The following is a 23,026-nucleotide window of genomic DNA, read 5'->3' on the forward strand; positions in this document are numbered from 1 at the left end:
ACGTGTTTTCCCCCCTCATTTTCCACCTAACCAGTAGCATCATCAGTACATCTTTTTGTGGGAGCTGTGCCAGACTCCCAGATGCTCTCCTCTTCGGCAAGTAAAAAGAACATTGTGCACTCCGAGGGATCTGATTCATTTTTTTTTTAAAAAGATTTTATTTATGTGAGAGAAAACAAGCAGGGCAAGGTGCAGAAAGGGAGCGGGGGGAGAAGCAGACTCCCCACCAAGCAGGGGACCCGACGTGGGGCTCAATCCCAGGACCCCAAGACCATGACCTGAGCTGAAGGCAGACACTGAACCAACTGAGCCACCCAGGTGCCCCGTGAGGGATCTGATTTAAACACTGTCTCCTCCCGTGTCTTCTGATGAAGCTTCAAGCAAATTGCCTAACCTTTTTGGTTGTTCATTTCCATTTCTGTAAATTTTTTTTAATTTACTTATTTGAGAGAGAATGAGAGAGAGCATGAGAGGAGAGAAGTCAGTGGGAGAAGCAGACTTCCTCCTGAGCCGGGAGCCTGATGTGGGACTTGATCCCGGGACTTCAGGATCATGACCTGAGTCGAAGTTGCTTGACCAACTGAGCCACCCAGGCACCCCAACATTTCCATTTTTAAAAAGATATTTTGAAGAATATTCTGGCCCTTACAAAGATGAGGATAATGAAGCTAATGTAATATTTCCCTTTGGCATATTTAGAAAGTGTGTTTTCTTGGATTATCATCATTATGTAGACACCAAAGCTACATGTTGAGTCATTTCCAGACTTAGGAAAATAATTTCTCATTCAGTCTTATGCCATTCCTTTTTTTTTTTTTTTTAAAAAGATTTTATTTATTTATTTGACAGAGATCACAAGTAGGCAGAGAGGCAGGCAGAGAGAGAGGGAAGGAAGCAGGCTCCCTGCTGAGCAGAGAGCCCGATGCAGGGCTCAATCCCAAGACCCCGAGATCATGACCTGAGCTGAAGGCAGAGGCCTCAACCCACTGAGCCACCCAGGCGCCCCTGCCATTCCTTCTTTATTTGCTGTCACATATTATTGGTAGGAAAACCAACAGGTATTTTGGCCCTTGAATATAAAGTTATATTGAGAGATTTGGTTATTTTCCGTTTAAAAAATCAATATCATTTTTTAAATTTACTTGATGGGGGGTATGTCATATTTTGTTCCCATTTATGGATAATGTGGGTCTTTTTTTTTTTTAAAGTTCTAAATATCATGCTTCTTTTCATTTAGAGTCCAGATCTTTCAGAGATAGAAGACCAACTGTCAGTACCCTATGTTTGTGACACTTAGAGTCAACCATTAATGACTGACTTTGGCAAATGTCTTGCCTGTGTTAAGCTTTGTTGAAATAAAAAAGTTACTTGAAATACATTTTTCAGATCCAAACCATTAAACAGAAAAGAGGAGAGTGAGTCCCTCCTAAATTTTGATCATATAAACATTTTTAAAACATATCTGTTACAAGGAAAAGGACCACTAACTTTAAGGAGGGTATACCTAAAAATATATAGTTATATATGACTTCTAATCTTGGAAATAAGCATCGAGGATGATAACTAATAGTACAAATCATACTTCTCATAAATGATTTTCTGGTTTCTGCGTGTGTTATTTTTTTTTTTTAAATATTTTATTTATTTGACAGAGATCAAAAGCAGGCAGAGAGGCAGGCAGAGAGAGAGGGGGAAGCAGGCTCCCCGCGGAGTAGAGAGCCCGATGCGGGGCTCGATCCCAGGACCCTGGGATCATGACCTGAGCTGAAGGCAGAGGCTTTAACCCACTGAGCCACCCAGGCGCCCCTCTGTGTGTGTTATTGAACCCACTGTTTATCCAAGTCCAACCGTTAATGAGCTGTATTAGAATATTAAACTTAGAGTTCTGTATTAAGTTCTTAAAAAATAATTTCTTCAACTTGGATCATTGTAATTGCAGTCCTGTAGACCATGTAGGGCTCACTGATTGTAGAAAGAGGTAGACAACAGTTTGAATCTAATTCTGCCATATACTCACGGTGTGAATTTGAGTCTGCTAAACCTCCCTGAATCAGTTTGCTCTTGCAATTTTGAGAATAAGGGGAGGTAATAATCCACAGTGATTGGTACATTGACATAAGCAAGGATTTGTTTAACACATGTCACCACCTGGGGCGCCTGGGTGGCTCTCTCTCTCTCTCTGCCTGCCTGCCTCTCTGTCTACTTGTGATCTCTCTCTGTCAAATAAATAAATAAAACCTTTTAAAAAAAAAATACATGTCACCACCTATAAATAATTTCTAGAAAAGACAACCTATAGGGGCAGAATGCTTATCCATGGTTGCCTAGGACTGGGTGTGGGGTTTACTGAAAGAAGTGCTCGAGAACTTTTAAGAACGGTGGAAGAGGTCTATCTCTTGGTTGTGGTGGTGGCTAGTCAAGTGTGTAGATTTCTCAAAATCGAAATATACACATAAAATGGGTATGCTTAAAACTTTATGCAAATTAACCTTGATAAAATTAACTTTTTAAAAAAGATTTTATTTATTTATTTATTTATTTGAGAGGCGGAGAAAGGGGCAGAGGGAGAGGAAGAAGTAGACTCCCCACTGAGCAGGGAGCCCACTGTGGGACTCAGTCCCGGGACCCTGGGATCACAACCTGAGCCAAAGACAGATGCTTAACCAACTGAGCCACCCAGGCGCCCCTAAAATTAACTTTTTAAAAAGATCTCTTAGATTAGTCTCTCAGTCACAACTAAGAGCTAAATAAAATAATTTCCAAGATTTTAAAGCTGCTGGGACTTTAATAATCATAGTTCCCTTATTTTACCAATGATAAAATTGAGGCTTGGGTTAGTAAATGACTTATCCTAGGTCATACAGTTATAGAAATGGCAAAACCGTGTTTTGAAACCATTTCTGGCTCCAGTCCAGGGTGTGTTCCACTTACTTTATTTGTGTAGTTACATGTAAACCAGGTCTTTTCTGTTCTTTAACTCAGTAAACAGGTTTTTAATTCTGGATCATGTATAGGTTTCATAGGGTCAATGAATTCTTTGAAATTATGTGTAAATTTTGTGGAAAAGAAATTATGTGCAAAACCATTTACGCTGGGGCACCTGGTGGCTCAGTGGGTTAAGCCTCTGCCTTCCACTCAGATCATGATCCCAGGGTCCTAGGATTGAGCCCCACATCGAGCTCTCTGTCTCTGCCTACTTGTGATCTCTGCCAAATAAATAAATCAATAAAATCTTTTAAAAAAAAAGAACCATTTGCGCTTGTCTGATTCAAGAAGTGTTAACCTCTGTTCTTGTGGTATTATCCTGTTATTTTTAATATGTTTAAGTTAAATAGTCTCCAATAGAGAATTCATAGATGAATTGCTTATCAGCCACTGAGCAGTTTGTGCTACTAGCTGTGGAGTTCCATATCAGCCACAGTCTCAGAAAGTATTAGTAAATCATAAGTTAAAAGAATTTTAGTAATTGGCTTAGGAATCTTTAGAGGTGATCTTTAAATAGAGAATGGGAGGAGGAGGAAACCTGCCATGGTTTACTCATAGTTTCATCAGTTATAAAATGAGGATAACAACCATGTTATTCTGACCATTAGATGAAACCATGTTTTAAAAAGTGTACCTGGGTGCCTGGGTGGCTCAGTCAGTTAAGTGTCTGACTCCGGTTTTGGCTCAGGTCATGATAGGGTTGTGAGATCAAGCCCTGCATTGGGCTCCACATTGGGTATGTGAATTGTCACCCTTAGGGTGCCTGGGTGGCTCAGTCAGTTAAGCATATGTCTTTGGCTCAGGTCGTGATCCCAGGGTCCTGGGATCGAGCCCTTTGTGGGGCTCCTGGCTCAGCAGGGAGCCTGCTTCTCCCTCTCCCCCCTGCTCATGCTTGCGCTCTCTCTCTCTCTCAAATAAATAAATCTTTAAAAATAAACACATCTCCCTCTGCCCTGCTTGCGTACACATGCTTTCTCTTTCTCTCTCTCTCAAAATACATACCTGTGTAAATAAAGTATACAGTATAGTTCTGTTTCATGTCTCATTCACCCCACTCCCTCTTTCACTTCTCACACCCTTTTAGGAAGACCTCGATTTCTACATTCTCATATTTTTGTGAAAGGTGTGCCTAAATGATCCTTGGGATTTCGAAGGAGAGTAAGATACATTTGGGGGTTTTATTACCATGAAGATCTAGTGAGATGCTGGAGTTATGCTTTGGAATTTTATTTAAGGATAACGTCCAAAGTATTTCATCAGTTGTTAATATTAGTACAGGTGACCCTTGAACAAGGTGGGTGTTAGGAGTGCTGACCCCAATCCCCACACACAGTCAAAAATCTGAACATGCAACTTTTTTTTTTAAGATTTTATTTATTTGACAGAGATCACAAGTAGGCAGAGAGGCAGGCAGAGAGAGAGGGGGAAGCAGGCTCCCCGCTGAGCAGAAAGCCCGATGCGGGACTTGATCCCAGGACCCCGAGATCATGACCCGAGCCGAAGGCAGCGGCTCAACCCACTGAGCCACCCAGGCACCCTGAACATGCAACTTTTGACTGCCCCAAAACTTACCTCCTAATCGCCTACTAGTGACTACTAACTTTATTGATAACAGTTGATTAACACCTATTTTGTAGGTTATAAATATTACATACCCTATTCTTATTAAAGTAGAAGAAAACGTTAAGGCAAATTGTAAGGAAGAGAAAATATACTTAGAGTACTGTACTGTATCGAAGAAATCTGCATATGAGTGGACATGTGCAGTTCAAACCCATGTTCAAGAGTCATCTGTACTTATCAATATGTAACTGAAAATGTAAATATATTTTCCTTTATTTTCCAAAATAACTAAACTTCTGCATGTATTATAAAATTACCTGTTGATATATGTGGGGGAGGTGTGCGTGTGTTAGTGGCTATCACTAGCTGGATTATTCCCATGTGAACCATGATTTGACATAGGGAATTATGTCAAATGGTCTCACTGACTTTCTTATTAAAATGATCAACTATCTTGTAATCTCAATTAAGTTGAGAATTTCTCTTCACCTCAATGGTATCATTCATGGTGCTGATTGTTTTTCAGATTCTGCTGAACTCATAGCAGTGACATTTCAGTTTTTGTCTGAGATGTTTACATATTCCCTGTCTCTTGTCTAGGTCACAGGAAATGTTTGTTTGTTTGTTTGTTTGTTTGTTTTTTGAAAGTCATCTTTAGATCAGACCTAATCTTTCAGGAAGGTGAGAAGCAACCTTAGCAAAGCAGTTAAGAGAACAGACTCTGTTGCCAGGCTGCCTGGGTTCAAATTTTGACTTTGGCACTTAAGTGTTAAATAAGTTCTCTGTTCCTCTATAAAGTGAGGGTGGTGACAAGTATTTATTTGGGACAGTGCCTGACAGAGTAAACACTACATGTTAGCTCCCATTTTTATTTTCAGAAAAAATTGTATTTATCCCATAACAAATTGGTATTTGGTGGGTTTAAACTAAGTCCTGCTATTAAGTTGGGAGCAAAATTCACCAGGGATAATGTAAAGGAGGGTTCTTATCCCAAGTATTTCCTGGCATCAAACTGCTCTCACTGCCTTCCCATTGCTAGAATGGCTACAGAGCCCCTAGCTCTCTTGGAACCAAAGCCCCATGGAAGCTGCAGTTCCTGTAAGTAGCCTCAAAAGTTTGAGTATTTAAAAAAAAAAAAAAAAAAAAAGTTGGAGTGTTGCTGGCAGCAGGTGGCCATGACCTTAGGTACCCAAATTGTCACCAGGCATTGGCCCTTTAGGGTGTTCACATCACTCCAGGGGCACCATCCCTTTGCTGAAGTCAGGCGGGCTTTGGGAATGGAGTGTGTAGGGGTGGGGCCTGGTGTCCAGAAGCGATGATACGCTGGAGTGGGAGCTACCGGTCCATCCTGCTATTCACCTGGGGCTCCCCAGGGCAGCATGAGGATAGGAATTCCAGATACGAGTCGCAGGCTGGCTCTAGTGGGGGCAATAGAGCTTACTGCTGGTGGTGTCTGGGCGACAGGACTTTAGGGAGAGTTGCATGAGTGTGACTAATCAAGACAGATGCTGTATTGCTGGGGGAGTGTCTGAAGCCCCTTTAGTTACTGGATTGTGGGTCGTCCAAGGGACTGGGCTAAAATTTTAGCCCTTGTTTCCACTGAGCTTTTAAGGTGATGTAATACTCGAAATAAACATACCCTGTCTTCTGGTGGGAATTACATTTCCAAAAATAATTTTAAGTTGAAGGCCTATGTGGAGCAGCCTGGAAAGTGCACGTGGTGGGTCAGTCCTGCTTTTGCTGTTGGGGGATGGGAAGGACTGCCCTGTTCATATTGTTGCTGTGGGAGCCTGTGTTTCCTTGAGGAGCATCACTGGAGGAAGCTACAAAGCACCTTCTGACAGATTACTCTAAGGCACTAAGGAAGACTTGAGCTGCATGGTATTTCAGTCCATTTAGCAAAATGCCTTGTGGTTCATTCTGTCAAGCAAGTGAAATGATAAACATTAAGCTAAAAGCTTATCATCAAGCTTCCATTTAGAGAAGGCTGCTGTTCAGCTTGGGTAGAGTGATTGTGAGTACACCTCATAGTCTGTCTTAACTTTTGTTCTTCAACAAAGACAGTTGTCCTCTCAGTTCCTCATCTTTCCGTATGGACGATGGTAAGGTTGTCATTCTGTCACACTAAAGTGTAGTGGGAACGTGTAAATGCCATGGGAAGCTGTAGTTCCCATGGCAGTTCAAGAAGGCACTGGAATATGCAACTGCATACTTGGTGAATTGAGCAGGTTAATTCCTCTGAGTGTTAGCTCTTTCATCTACAAGCGTAGTTGACTTTTTTCTACCAATTCACCCTGTCTACCTATCTATTCCCCTTGGTTGGGGGAATTAAGTGAGAAAATATTGGGCATAGAGCTAGAAATCATGAGTTTGTAATAGCAATGGTAATCATTTTTCTAGCCTATTATCTTATTTTCCAGAAGAGTAATTAAGGAACTTAACCAAGGTCACAAGGCTGTTTGACAAGTATGGAGAATTATAGAAATGCTCGGGTTTTTTTGGAATGGTGTGATGCTTTAGTACAATAATGAAAGAATGTTCTCTCTGTGGCCCCTACATGAGTAAGTAATGAGTGATTCTCAAAGGGACTGAGTTAGAGTATGTATAAGAATCATTAGAAGGGGAGCATTCCCAAATTACATAGGTTTTCTGCTCCATGGAGGAGGATGCTGGAATTACTGCGGAAGGACCAGCAATGGGTGGAGAGGGTATAAATTGTTTTCTTTCAGGAACTATTATAGATATATGCTTTAAAAAAGTTTAAGCTATGCAGTAGATTTTATTGTATACAACAAAAAGTAAATTAGGGCACCTGGGTGGCTCAGTTGGTTGAGCCTCCAACTCTTGGTTTTGGCTCAGGTCATGACCTCAGTGTCTTGAGATTGGGTCTTGAGATTGAGCTCTGCATTAGGGTCTTCCTCCAGAGTCAGCTTGGATTCTTCCCCTCTCCCTCCCGCTCTGTTCCCTCCACCCCCCACCCCATGTGCTCACATGCTCTCTTGTGTGCTCTCGCTCTCAAATAAATCTTTTTTAAAAAAAAGTAAATCTCTCATATAGGTTCCTACCTCAGCAGTAATTACAGTTTTTTGTTGTAGTTGTTACTGTTATGTGTCATTCTGGAAACATTGTATATAAATATATAAGAATACAGTTGTGTATATTAATGGATTATATATAAGGTTCTGTACTTTCTGTGTTTTTTTATTTTGTATCAGCACATATAGAGCTATTTTTTAAAAAGGCCTACATAGTATTACAAATATAGATGTACCCATACATATTTAAAATTTCCTTTGATAGAAATTTACTATTTCAAGATTTTGCTTTTAAAACAATGCAGCTGGGACACCTGGGTGGCTCAGTCGGTTAAGCTGCTGCCTTTGGCTCAGGTCATGATCCCAGGGTCCTAGGATCAGAGTCCCACATCGGGCTCCTTGCTCAGCAGGGAGCCTGCTTCTCTCTCTGACTCTGCCTGCTTGTGCTCGGTCTCTCTTTCTCTGAGAAATAAATAAGTAAAATCTTCAAAACAAAACAGTGCAATAGTAAACATCCTGGTGTATCTTCAGTACAGCCCAAGTATACTTGGATAAATTCCTAAACATGGAATTACTAAAGGAAGTATGCATTTTAGATTTTATTTTTTAAAGATTTTATTTATTTATTTGACAGAGAGAGCAAGAGCACAAGCAGGGTGAGTGGTAGGCAGCAGGAGAGGGAGAAGCAGGCTCCCCGCAGAGCAAAGGGAGCCCGATGTAGGACTCGATCCCAGGACCCCGGGTCATGACCTGAGCCGAAGGCAGTTGCTTAACCAACTGAGCCACAGGCACCCTGCATTTTAGATTTTGATCAATTGGCTTAAGTGTATATATTTAGAAAAGCTCTCCTGGTATTTAGAAAAAAATATATTCCTTCTAAAGCGGAGTAAGACTTGGTTTGATTCTAATGAAATTCACATGTTTACTTTCTTGTTTTCACTTAAAGCCTGTGCCTACTGCACTGGCTCAGGTAGATAGAGAAAAAATCTATCAGTGGATCAATGAGCTGTCCAGTCCTGAGACGAGGGAAAACGCTTTGCTGGAGCTGAGTAAGAAGCGAGAATCTGTTCCTGATCTTGCACCCATGCTGTGGCATTCTTTTGGTACTATTGCAGCACTTTTACAGGTGGGTATATATCTGGGAGTTGCAGGTCAGTCCTGTTCACCACACTGTCTCTCTGCCTTGGCTCAAATGATTTTGAAGTCTTGAGTAGAATGATTCTTTAAATGTTAGCATTTTAAGACTCTGTTTTAGAAAAGTGTAAGGTGCTTGTTGCAATGCAGGTTAATAGATCTCACCCAAAAGATTTATTTAATCTGAGATTAAAAATCTGTGTTTTTAACAAGCAGCTGCCCCATTCTTAAGTCATTCTGATGCAGGCAGTCTGAGAACCACACTTTGAGAAACACAGCTTTAGGACTACTACAAGACATTTCTAGGTGACATAGGAGAAAAGGTGGAAGGCAGAGTATAAGAACTGCAGAGTATATTCTGGTGAACAGAAATGTTAAGATATAACAGCTATAGGATTAGAAGTAGGTATGCTTGTACATTAAAGAATAATCCCTGAAATGTGGTTCTGACTGTAACGGTCATTGGTGAGGAATAAGTTGATACAGTATAATCCTAAAATACCAAGATAATGGCATAATCATCCTTTAAAGTATTGTCTAAAATTCCCAATAATTAATTTTTCAAATCTGTTATGTAAATTTGCATTCAGTTCCTACTTCATGTAGCCAAGAAACTAATCTTTTTTAAATTTATTTTTTATTTTTATTTTTTAAAGATTTTATTTATTTATTTGAGAGACAGAGAGTGAGAGAACATGAGAGGGCAGAGGGTGAGAGGGAGAAGCAGACTCCCCGCTGAGCAGGGAGTCCAATGTAGGACTCAATACCAGGACTCTGGGATCATGACCTGAGCTGAAGGCAGTCACTTAACCCAGCTAAGCCACCCAGGTGCCTGAAACTAACCTCTTTTTTAACTAAAGTATAGTTAGCATACGATGTTCTATTAGTTTCAGGTGTTCAACATAATGATTCAACAGTTGAACGATTCTGTACTCACTGCTTATCACAATAGGTATATTCTTAATCCCCAAAACTAATCTTTTTTTATAGGAACATTTTCAATAACAGTTTTACAGTTAAAAGGAATTGTATATAGCAAATCATCCCCTTTGGATACAGATTATACATATTCACTGCATATATTCCTATTCTTATCTCTCCCTTTTTGTACTTGCTACCTGACCAAACTCAGACTGCTTTCTAAGTACTGTGGCTGATTTACTGAAACTTATTATCTGACCACTTATCTAATCATGGTAACTTAAAACAGGGTGTTAACAAAAAGAAGGGATTATAACAGCCACAGCCCCTCAAGCAAAGGCCAGATGCTGGATGTAAGAGGAAATATAGGTGACCACAGTTTCCTCCAGAGGAATCTTCTAGAGACCTATGTAGAAATGTCACATAGTCTCAGGTGTATTTGTGATGAAAAGATAGGAGCATTATTTATTTTTGCTTGGACTTTGATGATTCAGCTACAGGGTATATGGAATTAAGGGTTGGGGTTTGTAGGGTTTTGCTTTAATACCATCAAAATTAATTGTGAAATAGTTATTCTTTATTCATCTGGTGCTGGTTTCCATTTTTTAGGAAATTGTAAATATTTATCCATCTATCAACCCACCCACTTTGACAGCACACCAGTCTAATAGAGTTTGCAATGCTCTGGCATTACTACAATGTGTGGCATCACACCCAGAAACCAGGTGAGTGCTTGGATGAGTCTGGCAATGGAGGTTTGTATCAAATATGGTCTTTTTCTGATTGATGAGCGGAAGGACATGCAATAGGAGTAGGAATCACGTGCGTAGATGTGGATCTTGAGGATTCTTGTCTGCTTTTTTTTTCCCCTGAAGAATTTCTCTTCTCTAATTCAAGTTTTCATGTAGTACCAGTATAGTATTGTTTATTAGTTCTAAGTTTTTTTTATTATGATAAAATATATATGACATAAACTTACCATTTCAGCCATCTTTAAGCATAGAGTTCAGTAGTATTAAATATATTTATAATAGGCAACTATCCCCACCATACATCTCCTTAACTCTTTTCGTAGTGTAAAACTAAAACGGTACCCATTAAACCGTAATTGCCCATTACCGTACCCCCTGTAACCATCATTCTACTTTGTGTCTCTTTGATTTTGACTACTCTACTACCTTAGTTAAATGGAATCGTTCAGTATTTGTCTTTTTGTGCTTGGCTTATCTCATTTAGTGTAATATCCATATTGTAGCAGATGTCGGAATTTCCTTCCTTGCTAAGGCTGAATAATAATCCATTGTCTCATTTACTTTTTACCCATCCATTTATAGCAATGAACTATTAAGGAGTGTTCACGGGGTCTGTGGCCAACTCAGTCAGTAGAGCATGTGATTCTTGATCTCAGGGTCATGAGTTCGAGCCCCACATTGGGGGTAGAGTTTACTATTAAAAAAATTAAAGTAAGAGTGATGTTCACATCTCAAGAAAGATAGGCATGTAGATATTTCTTCCTCCTGAATCCGTGGCAGGCATCCCTATGTAAGGCACAGTGCATGGCATTTACTACCAGTTCAATAAATATTTGACCCCAATATTTTTTTCCCACTGAACCTAGTTTGGCTTCATAATCTTTCTTAACACAGGATCCTAGGCAATCTGGTAACAGATCAGAATTGGCATGCCAGTTGGCATGCTACATCTGATAAGAAAAGGGAAATCCTGTTCAATAATCCTGTTTTGTGACCTTTATGGTTCTAAAGCATTTAACAGTCATCTTATTAAAGTCTTTTGTCTCTTTATCAATTATAAAATCTGAGTGCTAAGTTGGCACTGACATCACAGAATTTCAGAGAAGTTACTGTGAAAATTATTCTTAAGCACTTAAGGAAAATGCAAGAGTACTTTGAGTGTTAAAAATTTAAAGAGTTTGTTCTCCCATAAGATTAGTTATCTATAAATAATACAAAGTAATAGATTGGTTCTATATTAGTTGCCTGAGATACTAGCTTCAGATTACAATGTTTTTAGAGGGGCACCTGTGTGGCTCAGTTGGTTAGGCCTCTAATTCTTGGTTTCAGCTCAGGTCTTGATCTCAGGGTCATGAGGTCAAGCCCCAAGTTGGGTTCCACACTCAGCATGGAATCTGCTTGGGATTCTTTTCCCTTCCCTCTCCCTCCCCTTCTGTTCCTCCCCCCACCCCCTTGCATGTGTGCTCTCTTTCTCTAAAATAAGTAAATCTTTAAAATGTTTTTAGAATACTTAGTATATCAGAACTACTCTAACAAAAAAAGAACAGTGTGCATTGAAACATAGCAGATAGGGGCACCTGGGTGGCTCAGTGGTTTAAAGCCTCTGCCTTCAGCTCGGGTCATGATCCCAGGGTCCTGGGATAGAGCCCCACATCAGCCTCTCTGCTCAACGGGGAGCCTGCTTTCTCCTCTCTCTCTGCCTGCCTCTCTGCCTACTTGTGCTCTCTGTCAAATAAATAAATAAAATCTTAAAAAAAAAAAGAAACATAGCAGATAAATCTCATAATGGCTGCTTTGTTTCTTCATCTTGGTTTATAATGTTTTGTCTGACTTTACCTGTGAATATTATTATTCAGTCATAAATTAGGTGAGGGAAGGCACCTAGGAGATTCTCCTGGGCAGTTAATAGCATTTTTATGACCTATTTTTTAAAATCCACAGTTGGATATTTTATCAGTTTTCTAGGAACTTGGTACTAATTACAGGGAAAATTTTGTATTCTCTTAACCATAAACCTAGAGTAGATTTTTTTAACCGTGACATTACCATTTTGAGCTAGATTTTGTGGTGGGAGGAAGGGGAGGAAAGGGGGCTCTCCTGTGCACTGTTGGATGTTTAGCAGCATTCCTGGCCTCTGCTCACTGGATGCCAGTAGCACCCCATTGGTTGTGACAACCAAAAATATCTCCAGACATTGTCACATGTACCCTGATGAGCAGAATCACCCCAGCTAAGAACCGTTCTTAGCTAAGAACCCCCAGCTAAGAACCGTTGACCAACAACTCTTTTCTAGAGATTCCTTGGTTAGGTGACATTACAGGCCCTAACAAAATAAACTGCCTGGAAATTGAATGTTCAGAATCCTTAGAAATGAACTCTGAGCTCTGATTGGGATTATGTTTTTCTTCCAGGTCAGCATTTCTTGCAGCACACATCCCACTTTTTTTGTATCCCTTTTTGCACACCGTCAGCAAAACACGGCCCTTTGAGTACCTTCGGCTAACCAGTCTTGGAGTTATTGGTAAGTTATTGGGGTGGTTTTGCAAGTCTGAAATCTTTGGTGTTTTGTTTTTTATAGCTTTTGTTCCCCAATTGTTCATTTTTGTCTTCGAGGTTGAGTCTATTTCACTAATGAGGGCATAATAATAAATAGTAATAAATAATAAATATTTATTAAGTAATAAGTAAATAAGTAATACAGTGGTTCTTACCAAGTAGCATTCTGAGTGTTGTTAATAAGGGTGTGAAGACCCAGCATTTGGGATTAAATTCAGCATAGGTGTAGAAACAATTACTGGAATCATAGGGAGAATAAAGAACAAGCTGAAGTCAACAAAGAGTATTATTGCAGAAATAAGAATTTGAGTTGGTTTTTTTTGGAGGGGGATGCCTGGGTGGCTCAGTCTGTTAAGTGTGCAACTCTTGATTTCAGCTCAGGTCATCATCTCAGGGTTGTGAGACTGAGCCCCTATTGGGTTCTGTTCTGAGTGTGGTGCCTGCTTGGGTTGTTTTGTCCTATAACTACAGATGTTCATCCTCTATTTCACCTTCTTAAATTTTTGCATGCCAAAGGTAATGTTTCCATGTATATTTACTAAGATGTGTCTAAAGTACATTTTACTCAACAAAATAATATATTAGCTGTTTCAGAGCTTAGACTCCCAGATAATAAAGAACTGTCTTTGGATTTATGAAAAATAAATACATTCAAGAAGGGTTTTTTTTAAATTCCCTTCAGTGTCTTTTTCTCATAGTTTTTGCTCACATGCTGGCCAAACAGTAAGAACATCGATTGTATAAACTTTGGTTATTGTGTTTATGTTCAACCTGTTTTCATATCCCTATAATTATAAACCATAGATCAGGAAGTATACTGTAAGAGTTTAATACTTCTATCGCTTCTCGACCTTTTGGTTAAGATCAAGTGTATTGTCTGTTCTTACCAGTTGAAAAGTTTAGTATTTCTGAGACATATTTCTCAGAAACATTTTATTGTACATTTAAGGAGTAGCTGCTATCTCATGTACTCCACATGAAAGTTACTGTTTTTTACATCCCCTCCAAAATAGTAGTCTTAGTTAGAAACATTTTTCCCCAATATATTTTATAATTTTAAGTATAAAAATTTCTCATGTAGGATTTAAAACATGAGTAAGCCAAAAGAAAACAATTCTATCATTAATTCCGATTTAAATTGTCCTAGTTCTGCTGGTATTTTTTACCACAACAGGCAGATGATGCATTAGGAGATGTTAGGATAAAGTTAACTGTAGGGGGATAAAAAAGATATTTGTATATATTGGAGAATGATGACTGCATTAACATCCATCACCACACATGGGCTGGCTCAGTTGACGGAGCATGGGACTCCTGATCTCGGGGCTGAGTTCATGTCCCACATTGGGTGTAGAGATTACTTAAAATCTTTAAAAAATCCAGCACCACACATAGTTAAAGTTTTTTTTTCTTCTGATGAAAACCTTTAAGATTTATCATCTTAACCACTTTCAAATATGCAATACAATATTGTTACTATAGTCACTGTACATTACATCTGCAGGGCTTCTTTATAACCGAAGGTTTCATACTTTTTGACCACCCTTACCCATTCACCCATCCCCAGTTTTTTACTAAAAAAAAATCAGTGGAATTAATAAACCTCTAACCAGATAGACTGGGAGAAAAAAAGAAAACACAAATTACAGGTTCCAGGAATGAAAAGGTATATGTTATATCAGACTGTATAGACATTAGAAGAATAATGAGTACTGCTAATAATTCTAAGCCCGTAAATTTGACAACTTAGGTGAAATGGACAAATTTTATGAAAGATTCAGTCTGCCGGACTATACTCAAGCGAAAATAGACAATCTGAATAGTTTTACATCTATTAATTTGTTTTTGTAGTTAAAAACCTTCCATCATAGAAAACTCCGGACCCAAGTGATTTCACTGATGAAGTCTAACAAAAATTTAAAGCGGAAATAACCAATTCCACAAAACTTTTCCAGAACATAGAGACTTCTAAACTCTTGATGAGGCCAGCATTAATTACTCTGAAATAAAACCAGAAAAAGACATTATAAGAAAACTATAGGCCTCTATCCCTCAAAAACATAGATTCAGAAATTCTCAAAAAAATGTTAACAAATCAAGTCCAACAAAATGTAAAAAGGATCATCATGATGAAGTGGGTTTATCCCAGGAACGCATGGTGGTTTAACTTTCAAAAGTCAGTCAATACAGGGGCACCTGGGTGGATCAGTGGTTTAAGCCTCTGCCTTCGGCTCGGGTCATGATCTCAGGGTTCTGGGATCGGGCCCCGCATCAGGCTCTCTGCTCAGCGGGGAGCCTGCTTCCCTCTCTCTCTCTCTCTCTGCCTGCCTTTCTGCCTACTTATGATCTCTCTCTGTCAAATAGATAAATTCTTTAAAAAAAAAAAAAAAAAAGTCAGTCAATACAGGGGTGTCTGGTTGACTCCGTTGTTAAAGTATGCAACTCTTGATCTCAGGGTTGTGAATTCAAGACCTACAGTGAATATAGAGATTACTTAAAAATAAAATCTTAAAAAAAAAATCAGTCAATATAGTTGGCCATATAAACAGACTAAAGAAGAAACAATGTATAACCATTTCTTTAGTTTAAAAAATAAAAAGCCTTTGATGGTACTCAGCATCCATTTATGATAAAAACTCCAGCAAAGTAGAAATAGAGGGAACTTTCTCAATCCAAATAAGTTTAAAAAATAAATCCTGCAGTTAAGATCACAGTTAATGTGAAAAACCAAGCATTGTCCCCCCAAAATTGAGAACAAGACAAAGATATTTATTCTCACCACTCCCGCTCAGTATCATCCTGGAAATCCTACCTGTTGCAATAAGGCAAGAGAAAAAAATAAAAGGCATACAAATTAGAAAAAAATTAGATTGTTCATTTTTATGTGCTAGCTAAAACAGTCAGAAATTGAAAATTTAAAAACCTACCATTTGTAATAGCACCAAAACATGATGTAAGTCTTACAAAAGATAGTGCAAGATCTATAGCTAAAAAACTACAAGGCAATGATGAAAGAAGTCAAAGAAAACCCAAATAAATGCAGATATATACCGTGTTCATTGATTGGTATATCAGTGATTCAGTATTGTTGAGATGTCCGTTCTCCCCAGACTGGTTGTATAGTATAGGGTTAGGGCAATTCCAACAAAATCCCAGAACTTTTTTTTCATGGAAACTGACAGGCTCTTTCTGAAATTTACCTGGAGAGGCAAATGAACTAGAATATCCAGGGTTTCTTTTGGTTTGTTTTAAAAGATTTATTTATTTATTTTAGAGAGAGTATGTGTGAGCCCGGGGAGGGGCAGGGGAAGAGGGGAAGCAGAGCCCAACATGGGGCTCAATCCCAGGACCCTGATATCGTGACCTGAGCTAAAACCAAGAGTCGGTCATTCAACAAACTGAGCCACCCTGGCGCCCCTAGAATACCAGTTTTTAAAAAGAAGGACAAAGCTGGAAGATGTATACTACCTAATTTCAAGACCTACTGGAAAACCAGTTGTCAAGATAGTATAGTATTGGAGAAAAGCTAGACTTCTAGATCAATGGAGCAGAACTGGGGAGTCCAGAAGTTGACCCATACAGATATGGTTAATTGATTTTTTTTTTAAGATTTTATTTATTTATTTGACAGAGATCACAGGCAGGCAGAGAGAGAGGAAGGGAAGCAGACTCCCTGCCGAGCAGAAAGCCCAATGCAGGGCTCCATCCCAGGACCCTGGGATCATAACCTGAGCCAAAGGCAGAGGCTTTAACCCACTGAGCCACCCAGGCACCCCGGTTAATTGATTTTTGACAGAGGTACAAAGACAGTTTAATGGAGAAAGGATAGTCTTTTCAATAAATGGTGCTGGAACAATTAGATATCCATATGTAAAACAAGGAACCATGATCTATACCTTGTACTGTATATAAAATTAGAATGGGGGCACCTGGGTGGCTCAGTCATTAAGCGGCTGTGTTCGGCTCAGGTCATGATCCCAGGGTCCTGGGTTCGAGCCCTGCATCGGGCTCCCTGCTTGGCCGGAAGCCGGCTTCTCCTTCTCCCATTTCCTCTGCTTGTGTTCCCTCTCTCACTGTTTCTCTCTGTCAAATAAATAAAATCTTAAAAAAAAAAAATTAACTCAGAATGGATTTTAGACCTACATGTAAAGTTAAAATGAAATAGTAATTGGACATCTGCTTTAGGGCATATTAGTGAATTATGGTATATGCTGTTTGCTGTGGCGTTTAAAGATGTAGCATTTGTAGATTGCCAGTTCTTGTTAAATGATACTCCTTTCTCTTCTAAAGTGATTGATTTTGGTTATTACAGATCTGATTAATCTAGGCCTTTTTGTATAAAAGCTAGTTGATACATTGGGCAACTTGGGAACCAGTCATTTGTTTAATGGGGCTCTGCTTCCGTATGTACAGAATGGAGAAATTAACACTGAACTGTGTCTGTTGCCTGGTCAATGGTGTCAGGTTAAAACTCAACAGAATAGAATTGGAATGAATTTTAAAAATCATTTGTTCCAATTCTTATTTTATAGATAAACAGAGGCCTGTAAAGAGGTGGTAACTTTTACAAATTTAGGCAAACTAGTTGTGGAACTAGGATTAGAGTGTGTGTGTGTTTTATTTGGGTATACCCTTCCATGTGTGCACTTCTTCAAGAAAGTGACAGTTAAACAACCAAGAAGCAATGTTTGTTTATGTCCGAATATCCTTTTCTACTGATAGGAAATTCTTCTCTCTTACCTAAAATAAATGGAGAATAGATGGTGATATTATTGTGTGGTTGTCTACCAAGAGTGATAGAAAAATGATTTAGAGGGCTGACCTGCTGCTAACTATGTGGTGGACCAAACTTGGTACCTGATCTTTGAAATGCTGACCGATACATTTCAGTCAACGTGGGCTTTCTCTTCCATTTCTTTTTTTTTTTTTTTAAATATCAGTTTGAATCGGGTTCTCTGGCATGAACCCCAGTTTGTGTTCTCTGTTATTTAAGTTCCACAACTAGCTGGATGAACCCTACAAAGTTCATTTTCATTAAAACCCTGACTCTGAAACAATTTTGTTTGTCCATATTTTCTCTAGGGGCCCTAGTGAAAACAGATGAGCAGGAAGTAATCAACTTTTTATTGACAACAGAAATTATCCCTTTGTGTTTGCGCATTATGGAATCTGGAAGTGAACTTTCCAAAACGGTATGTGCTTTTCAACTTAGATTCTGTATTGTGTTGGCTCTTGGACTGCTTCATCGTCCTAGGATCATTTTCTGTGTCCCTTGGGCTTTTTGAAACTTCCCTGTATTTATTTTCTTTTAGATAAAAATTGTTTAAAAATGATCATTTAAAAACCCCAACCCTTAAGAGGAATATAAAGTTAAACACTGAATTTCTCCCTTTTCTCTGAACCCACTTTTCCAAAGGTGTATTATTCTGTACGTTTTTTTTTTTTAATTTCTTTATTTGAGAGAGAGAGTGCATACATGCGTGAGAGAGCATGAGCAGCAGGGGAGAGGGAGAAGCAGGCTCCCCACTGAGCCGAGAGCCTGACACAGGGCTTGATCGCAGGACTCTAGGATCATGACCTGAGCCGAAGACAGACACTTATAAGACTGAACCACCCAGGCACTCATTATTCCAGACATTTTTTAATGCACACTCAAGTGTATACATATTTGAGCTTCTGCTTACTTTGATTTTTAACCATGAATGACAACGTGACTGGGTATAAAATTCTTACATAATTTTCTCTGTCAGAACTCTGTTGCCATAGCTCTGTTGTCTTCTGATATTGAATATACAGTGAAATCTTGGGGCAGCCTAAGTTTTTCCTTTTCTTGGAGAATATGCTTTTTCTGTGTGGATGTCTGTAAGCTTTTATTATTTTATGTTCATTTGATAATCTTACATCAAATTTTTTTCCAAAAGAGCATATTCTTCGTGTCTCTTGTTAATTTTCATAGTATTTTTCATTTGTTTTGGCCTCTTACTTCGGCAACATCAGTTATGCTATGTATATATATTTTTTAAAGATTTTATTTGTTTGACAGAGAGATCACAAATAGGCAGAGAGGCAGGCAGAGAGAGAGGGGGAAGCAGGCTTTCTGCTGAGCAGGGAGCCCAACGCAGGACTTGTTCCCAGGACCCTGGGATCATGACCTGAGCCAAGGGCAGACACTTAACCAACTGAGCCACCCAGGCGTCCCTCAGACATGCTATATTATATATCTTTTCTTTTTTCCCCTCTAATAGCTTTCTACTTTATTTATTTTTTTTTTTAAGATTTTATTTATTTTATTTGACAGATAGAGATCACAAGTAGGCAGAGAGGCAGGCAGAGAGAGAGAGGAGGAAGCAGGCTCCCTGCTGAGCAGAGAGTCCGATGTGGGGCTCGATCCCAGGACCCTGGGATCATGACCTGAGCCGAAGGCAGAGGCTTTAATCCACTGAGCCACCCTACTTTATTTTATGTCATGTTTTTTTTTTTCTCAAGGCTACTTTTCCATGTTGCTATTTTTAGCAATATCCAACCTCTGCTTCTATAGTATGCGCAGTCGCTTTGAATTAATTAATATTTAATGCTGAGTTGGATGTAAGCAGATGTAATGATTTTTAAAATTTTGTATTTTTAACATGCAATACAGGGGCACCTGGTAATCAGAAGAGCACGTGGCTCTTGATCTCAGGTTTGTGAATTCAAGTCCCACGTTAGGTGTAAATATTACTTAAAAAAATAAACTTTAAACGTGTTACAGATATAAAGTAGAAAATTCAAGTAGTACAAATAAAAGTAAGTCTCCTACCTCAGCCTCTCAATTCTCCCTGAAAGTAACCAGCATTACCACTTTCTTGTATCTTTCTGGAAGTAGTTTATACGTGTGTGTGTGTGTTACAGCTTAATTTTGTATTGATATTTTCCTTAGTGTTTGCCTTCTCACTTCTCGTGTCTTTTCAGCTCTTCTTCGAAATTTTTATCCTTTTTGAATTGTTTTTTGATATTTTTTAAAATCCATGTTTTCTTCAATTTCTTTGAAAATGTAGGTAATTATTACTTGTTACCTCTTCTCCAAGTATGTCTGTGCAAACGTCTTCAGTTGAGAGCAATTCTACCCAAGATCGCTATTTGTTTAAAAATAATGGATGGAAAGCAAGGTGGTAGGAGCTCACACTGGCATACTTTTATTTTATTTTAAGATTTTATTTATTTGTCAGAGAGAGAGAGTACACACAAGCAGGCAGAGAGGCAGGTAGAGAGAGAGGAGGAAGCAGGCTCCCCTGCCAAGCAAGGAGCCCAAAGCGGGACTCGATCCCAGGACCCCAGGACCATGACCTGAGCCGAAGGCAGTGGCTTAACTAACTGAGCCACCCAGGCGTCCCTCACACTGGCATACTTTTAAATCAAGTGTTTTACCTGAGTATTTTCTACCCACACTACCAGTCTGGGGTATATGTGTTAGAGAGGTATCTATACCTCTGTATTCATTTTTCTGCTTAAACACATAAAGGGTAAGTGACGGTTGGATCTATATGTGTGCCTGTCTCATTTCTTCCTTAATTTTAGAGGGTTTTGTTAATTTCAGTGGGTTTCTGGGGCAGATTCAGAATGGATACAACTGTACTCTGTCATCTTATATTAGTGGTTGCCTGTGAATAGGTTTTTCAAGTTGGTTTCTTATAGATGGGGTAGAAAAAGACCCCTTTCTTTTGTGGCATCTCTCCTTTTTTCAGGAGCCTCATTCTAATGATCCCTGTTTACCTTCTTTGTGCATTAGTGGAGTTAATCCATTCTGAGTACATGTAGGTTCCCATTAGCTTATATGGCATATCCTGCTTGGTATGGTGAATAGCTCCTGGCTTGTCTTCCTTTGCTCCATGCAGGCAGAGACCTTACCACATTTGCTTTTTATGTACAATACTTAATCTAACACCTTGCTCTAGTAGGTGCTCCCTAAAGCAGAGGGTCTCAATTAGGGATGTGTGGAATGATCACCTGTGAAGTGGTTTTTGTTTTTTGAGGGGAGAGTGGGTACGGGGGCAGTGGGGAGCAGGGGGAAAGAATCTTAAGCCGGGGCACCTGGGTGGCTCATTTGGTTAAGCAACTGCCTTCAGCTCAGGTCATGATCCTGGAGTTCCGGGATCAAGTCCCGCATCAGGCTTCCTACTTGGCAGAGAGTCTGCTTCTCCCTCTGACCTCCCCCTTCTCATGCTCGCTCTCTCTCTCTCTCTCATTCTCTCTTTCAAATAATAAAATCTTTAAAAAAAAGAATCTTAAGCAGGCTCCATGCCCAGTGCAGAGCTCAACGAGGGACTTGATCTCACAACCCTGAGATCATGACCTGAGCTGAAATCAAGAGTCTGACACTCAATTGGCTAAGCCACCCTGGCACCCCAGTGAAGGGTTTTAAAACCGGACATGCCCAGGCCCCATCTCTGACCTACTGAGTCATTCTCTATGGTGATAAAGTCTGGACATTGGTGTGTTTTGTTTTGTTTTGTTTTTTAAGATTTTATTACTTATTTGATAGAAATCACAAGTAGGCAGAGAGGGAGGGGAAGCAGGCTCCCTGCTGAGCAGAGAGCCTGATGCGGGGCTCGATCCCAGGACCCTGAGATCTTGTCCTGAGCCGTAGGCAGAGGCTTAACCCACTGAGGCACCCAGGCGCCCCTGGACATTGGTGTTTTTTAAAACCCCCCCCAGGTGAGAGTATGATGTAACCATTTTGGGAGACCATCTGGCAGTATCCACCATCAGCATAATCCTATGCTGTGACCCAGCAGTCCCACTCTTGGGTGTATGGCCAAGAGAAAGGAGTTCTTATGTACATCACAGTATGTAGAAGAATGTTTATAACAGCATTATGCATAAAAGATAAATTGTAGTATAGCCACAGAATCAACTCCACAGTAATGAGGAAGAATACTGATATAGGCAGGATAGTTGGTGCTCATGGGGATGCTCATAGAGATAGCTGATGCTTATATATTGAGCAAGAGCAACCAGCACATGCATGAATTCGTACTGTATGATTCCATTTAAGTGAAAGTCAAGAATGGGCAAAACCACTCAGTGAGGATCCGTCTGAATAGTGTTTACTTCTCAGGGAAGGGTTTATGGTGTTTTTTGTTTTGGTTTGGTTTAAGATTTATTTGAGGAGAACGTGCTCAAGCAGGAGAAGGGACAGAGGGAGAGGGCAAAGCAGACTCCCCATTCAGCGCAGAGCCTGATGTGGGGCTCCATCCCAAGACCCTGAGATCATGACCTGAGCCAAATTTGGACACTTGACTGAGTCACCTTGGCACCCTCTCAGGGAAGGGTATTGACTGAGAAAAGGCACAACGGAATCTCCTGGAGTGCTGGAAATCTTTTGTATTTTAATCTGCTTGTGGTTCCTAAATGTGTACATAGGTAAAAATGCATTAAGATACACTGAAGAGGGGTGCCTGGGTGGCTCAGTGGGTTAAAGCCTCTGCCTTCGGCTTAGGTCATGATCCCAGGGTTCTGGGATTGGGCCCCACATCGGGCTCTCTGCTTAGCAGGAAGCCTGCTTCCCTTCCTCTCTCTCCACCTGCCTCTCTGGCTACTTGTGATCTCTGTCTGTCAAATAAATAAATCTTTAAAAAAAAAATACACTGAAGATAGTGCACTTCAAGCACTGTACACATTTTACTGTGTGTATTTCCTCTCGTTCCCATGACAAATGCCCACGCTTGGTGGTTAAAACAACACAAATTTGTTCTCTTACAGTTCTGCAACTTGAAAATTATCAATCAGTTTCACCAAGCTAAAGTCAGAGTGTTGGTAGGGCAATATTCCTTCTGGAGCCTCTAGGAGAGCATCCCTTTCTTAGCTTTTTCCAGCTTCGAGAATTACATTCTTTGGCTCACGCTCTCCTCCTCCATCTTCAAAGCCAGCTGTGTAACGTGTTCAGATCTCTTTGTGCTCTGTCATATCGCTTCTTTCTCCTATGTGATCAAATCTCCCTCCACCTCCCTCTTACAAGGACACTTGAAATTCTGTTTAAGGCCCTCTTGGATAATCGAGAATGATTCATCTCCCCAAGATTCATCTCCCCAAGATCTTTTTTTT

At 39.7% G+C, this 23,026-nt stretch overlaps 1 protein-coding gene and 1 pseudogene across 2 annotated transcripts in view; both read left to right on the forward strand.

Annotated features, from left to right (window-relative positions):
• Positions 1-23,026, forward strand: part of CNOT9 (CCR4-NOT transcription complex subunit 9) — a 33,368-nt gene that overhangs the window by 4,248 nt on the left and 6,094 nt on the right. For both annotated transcript variants that reach the window (XM_047721040.1, XM_047721039.1), the window contains exons 2-5: positions 8,530-8,709; positions 10,248-10,363; positions 12,802-12,911; positions 18,029-18,138. In XM_047721040.1, coding sequence (XP_047576996.1) covers positions 8,530-8,709; positions 10,248-10,363; positions 12,802-12,911; positions 18,029-18,138 — 516 coding nt within the window. The remainder of the gene's footprint in view (positions 1-8,529; positions 8,710-10,247; positions 10,364-12,801; positions 12,912-18,028; positions 18,139-23,026) is intronic.
• LOC125096487 (uncharacterized) lies at positions 13,785-13,913 on the forward strand (annotated as a pseudogene).

The sequence above is a fragment of the Lutra lutra genome, chromosome 3 (assembly GCF_902655055.1).
Source record: "Lutra lutra chromosome 3, mLutLut1.2, whole genome shotgun sequence".
Taxonomy (NCBI): domain Eukaryota; kingdom Metazoa; phylum Chordata; class Mammalia; order Carnivora; family Mustelidae; genus Lutra; species Lutra lutra.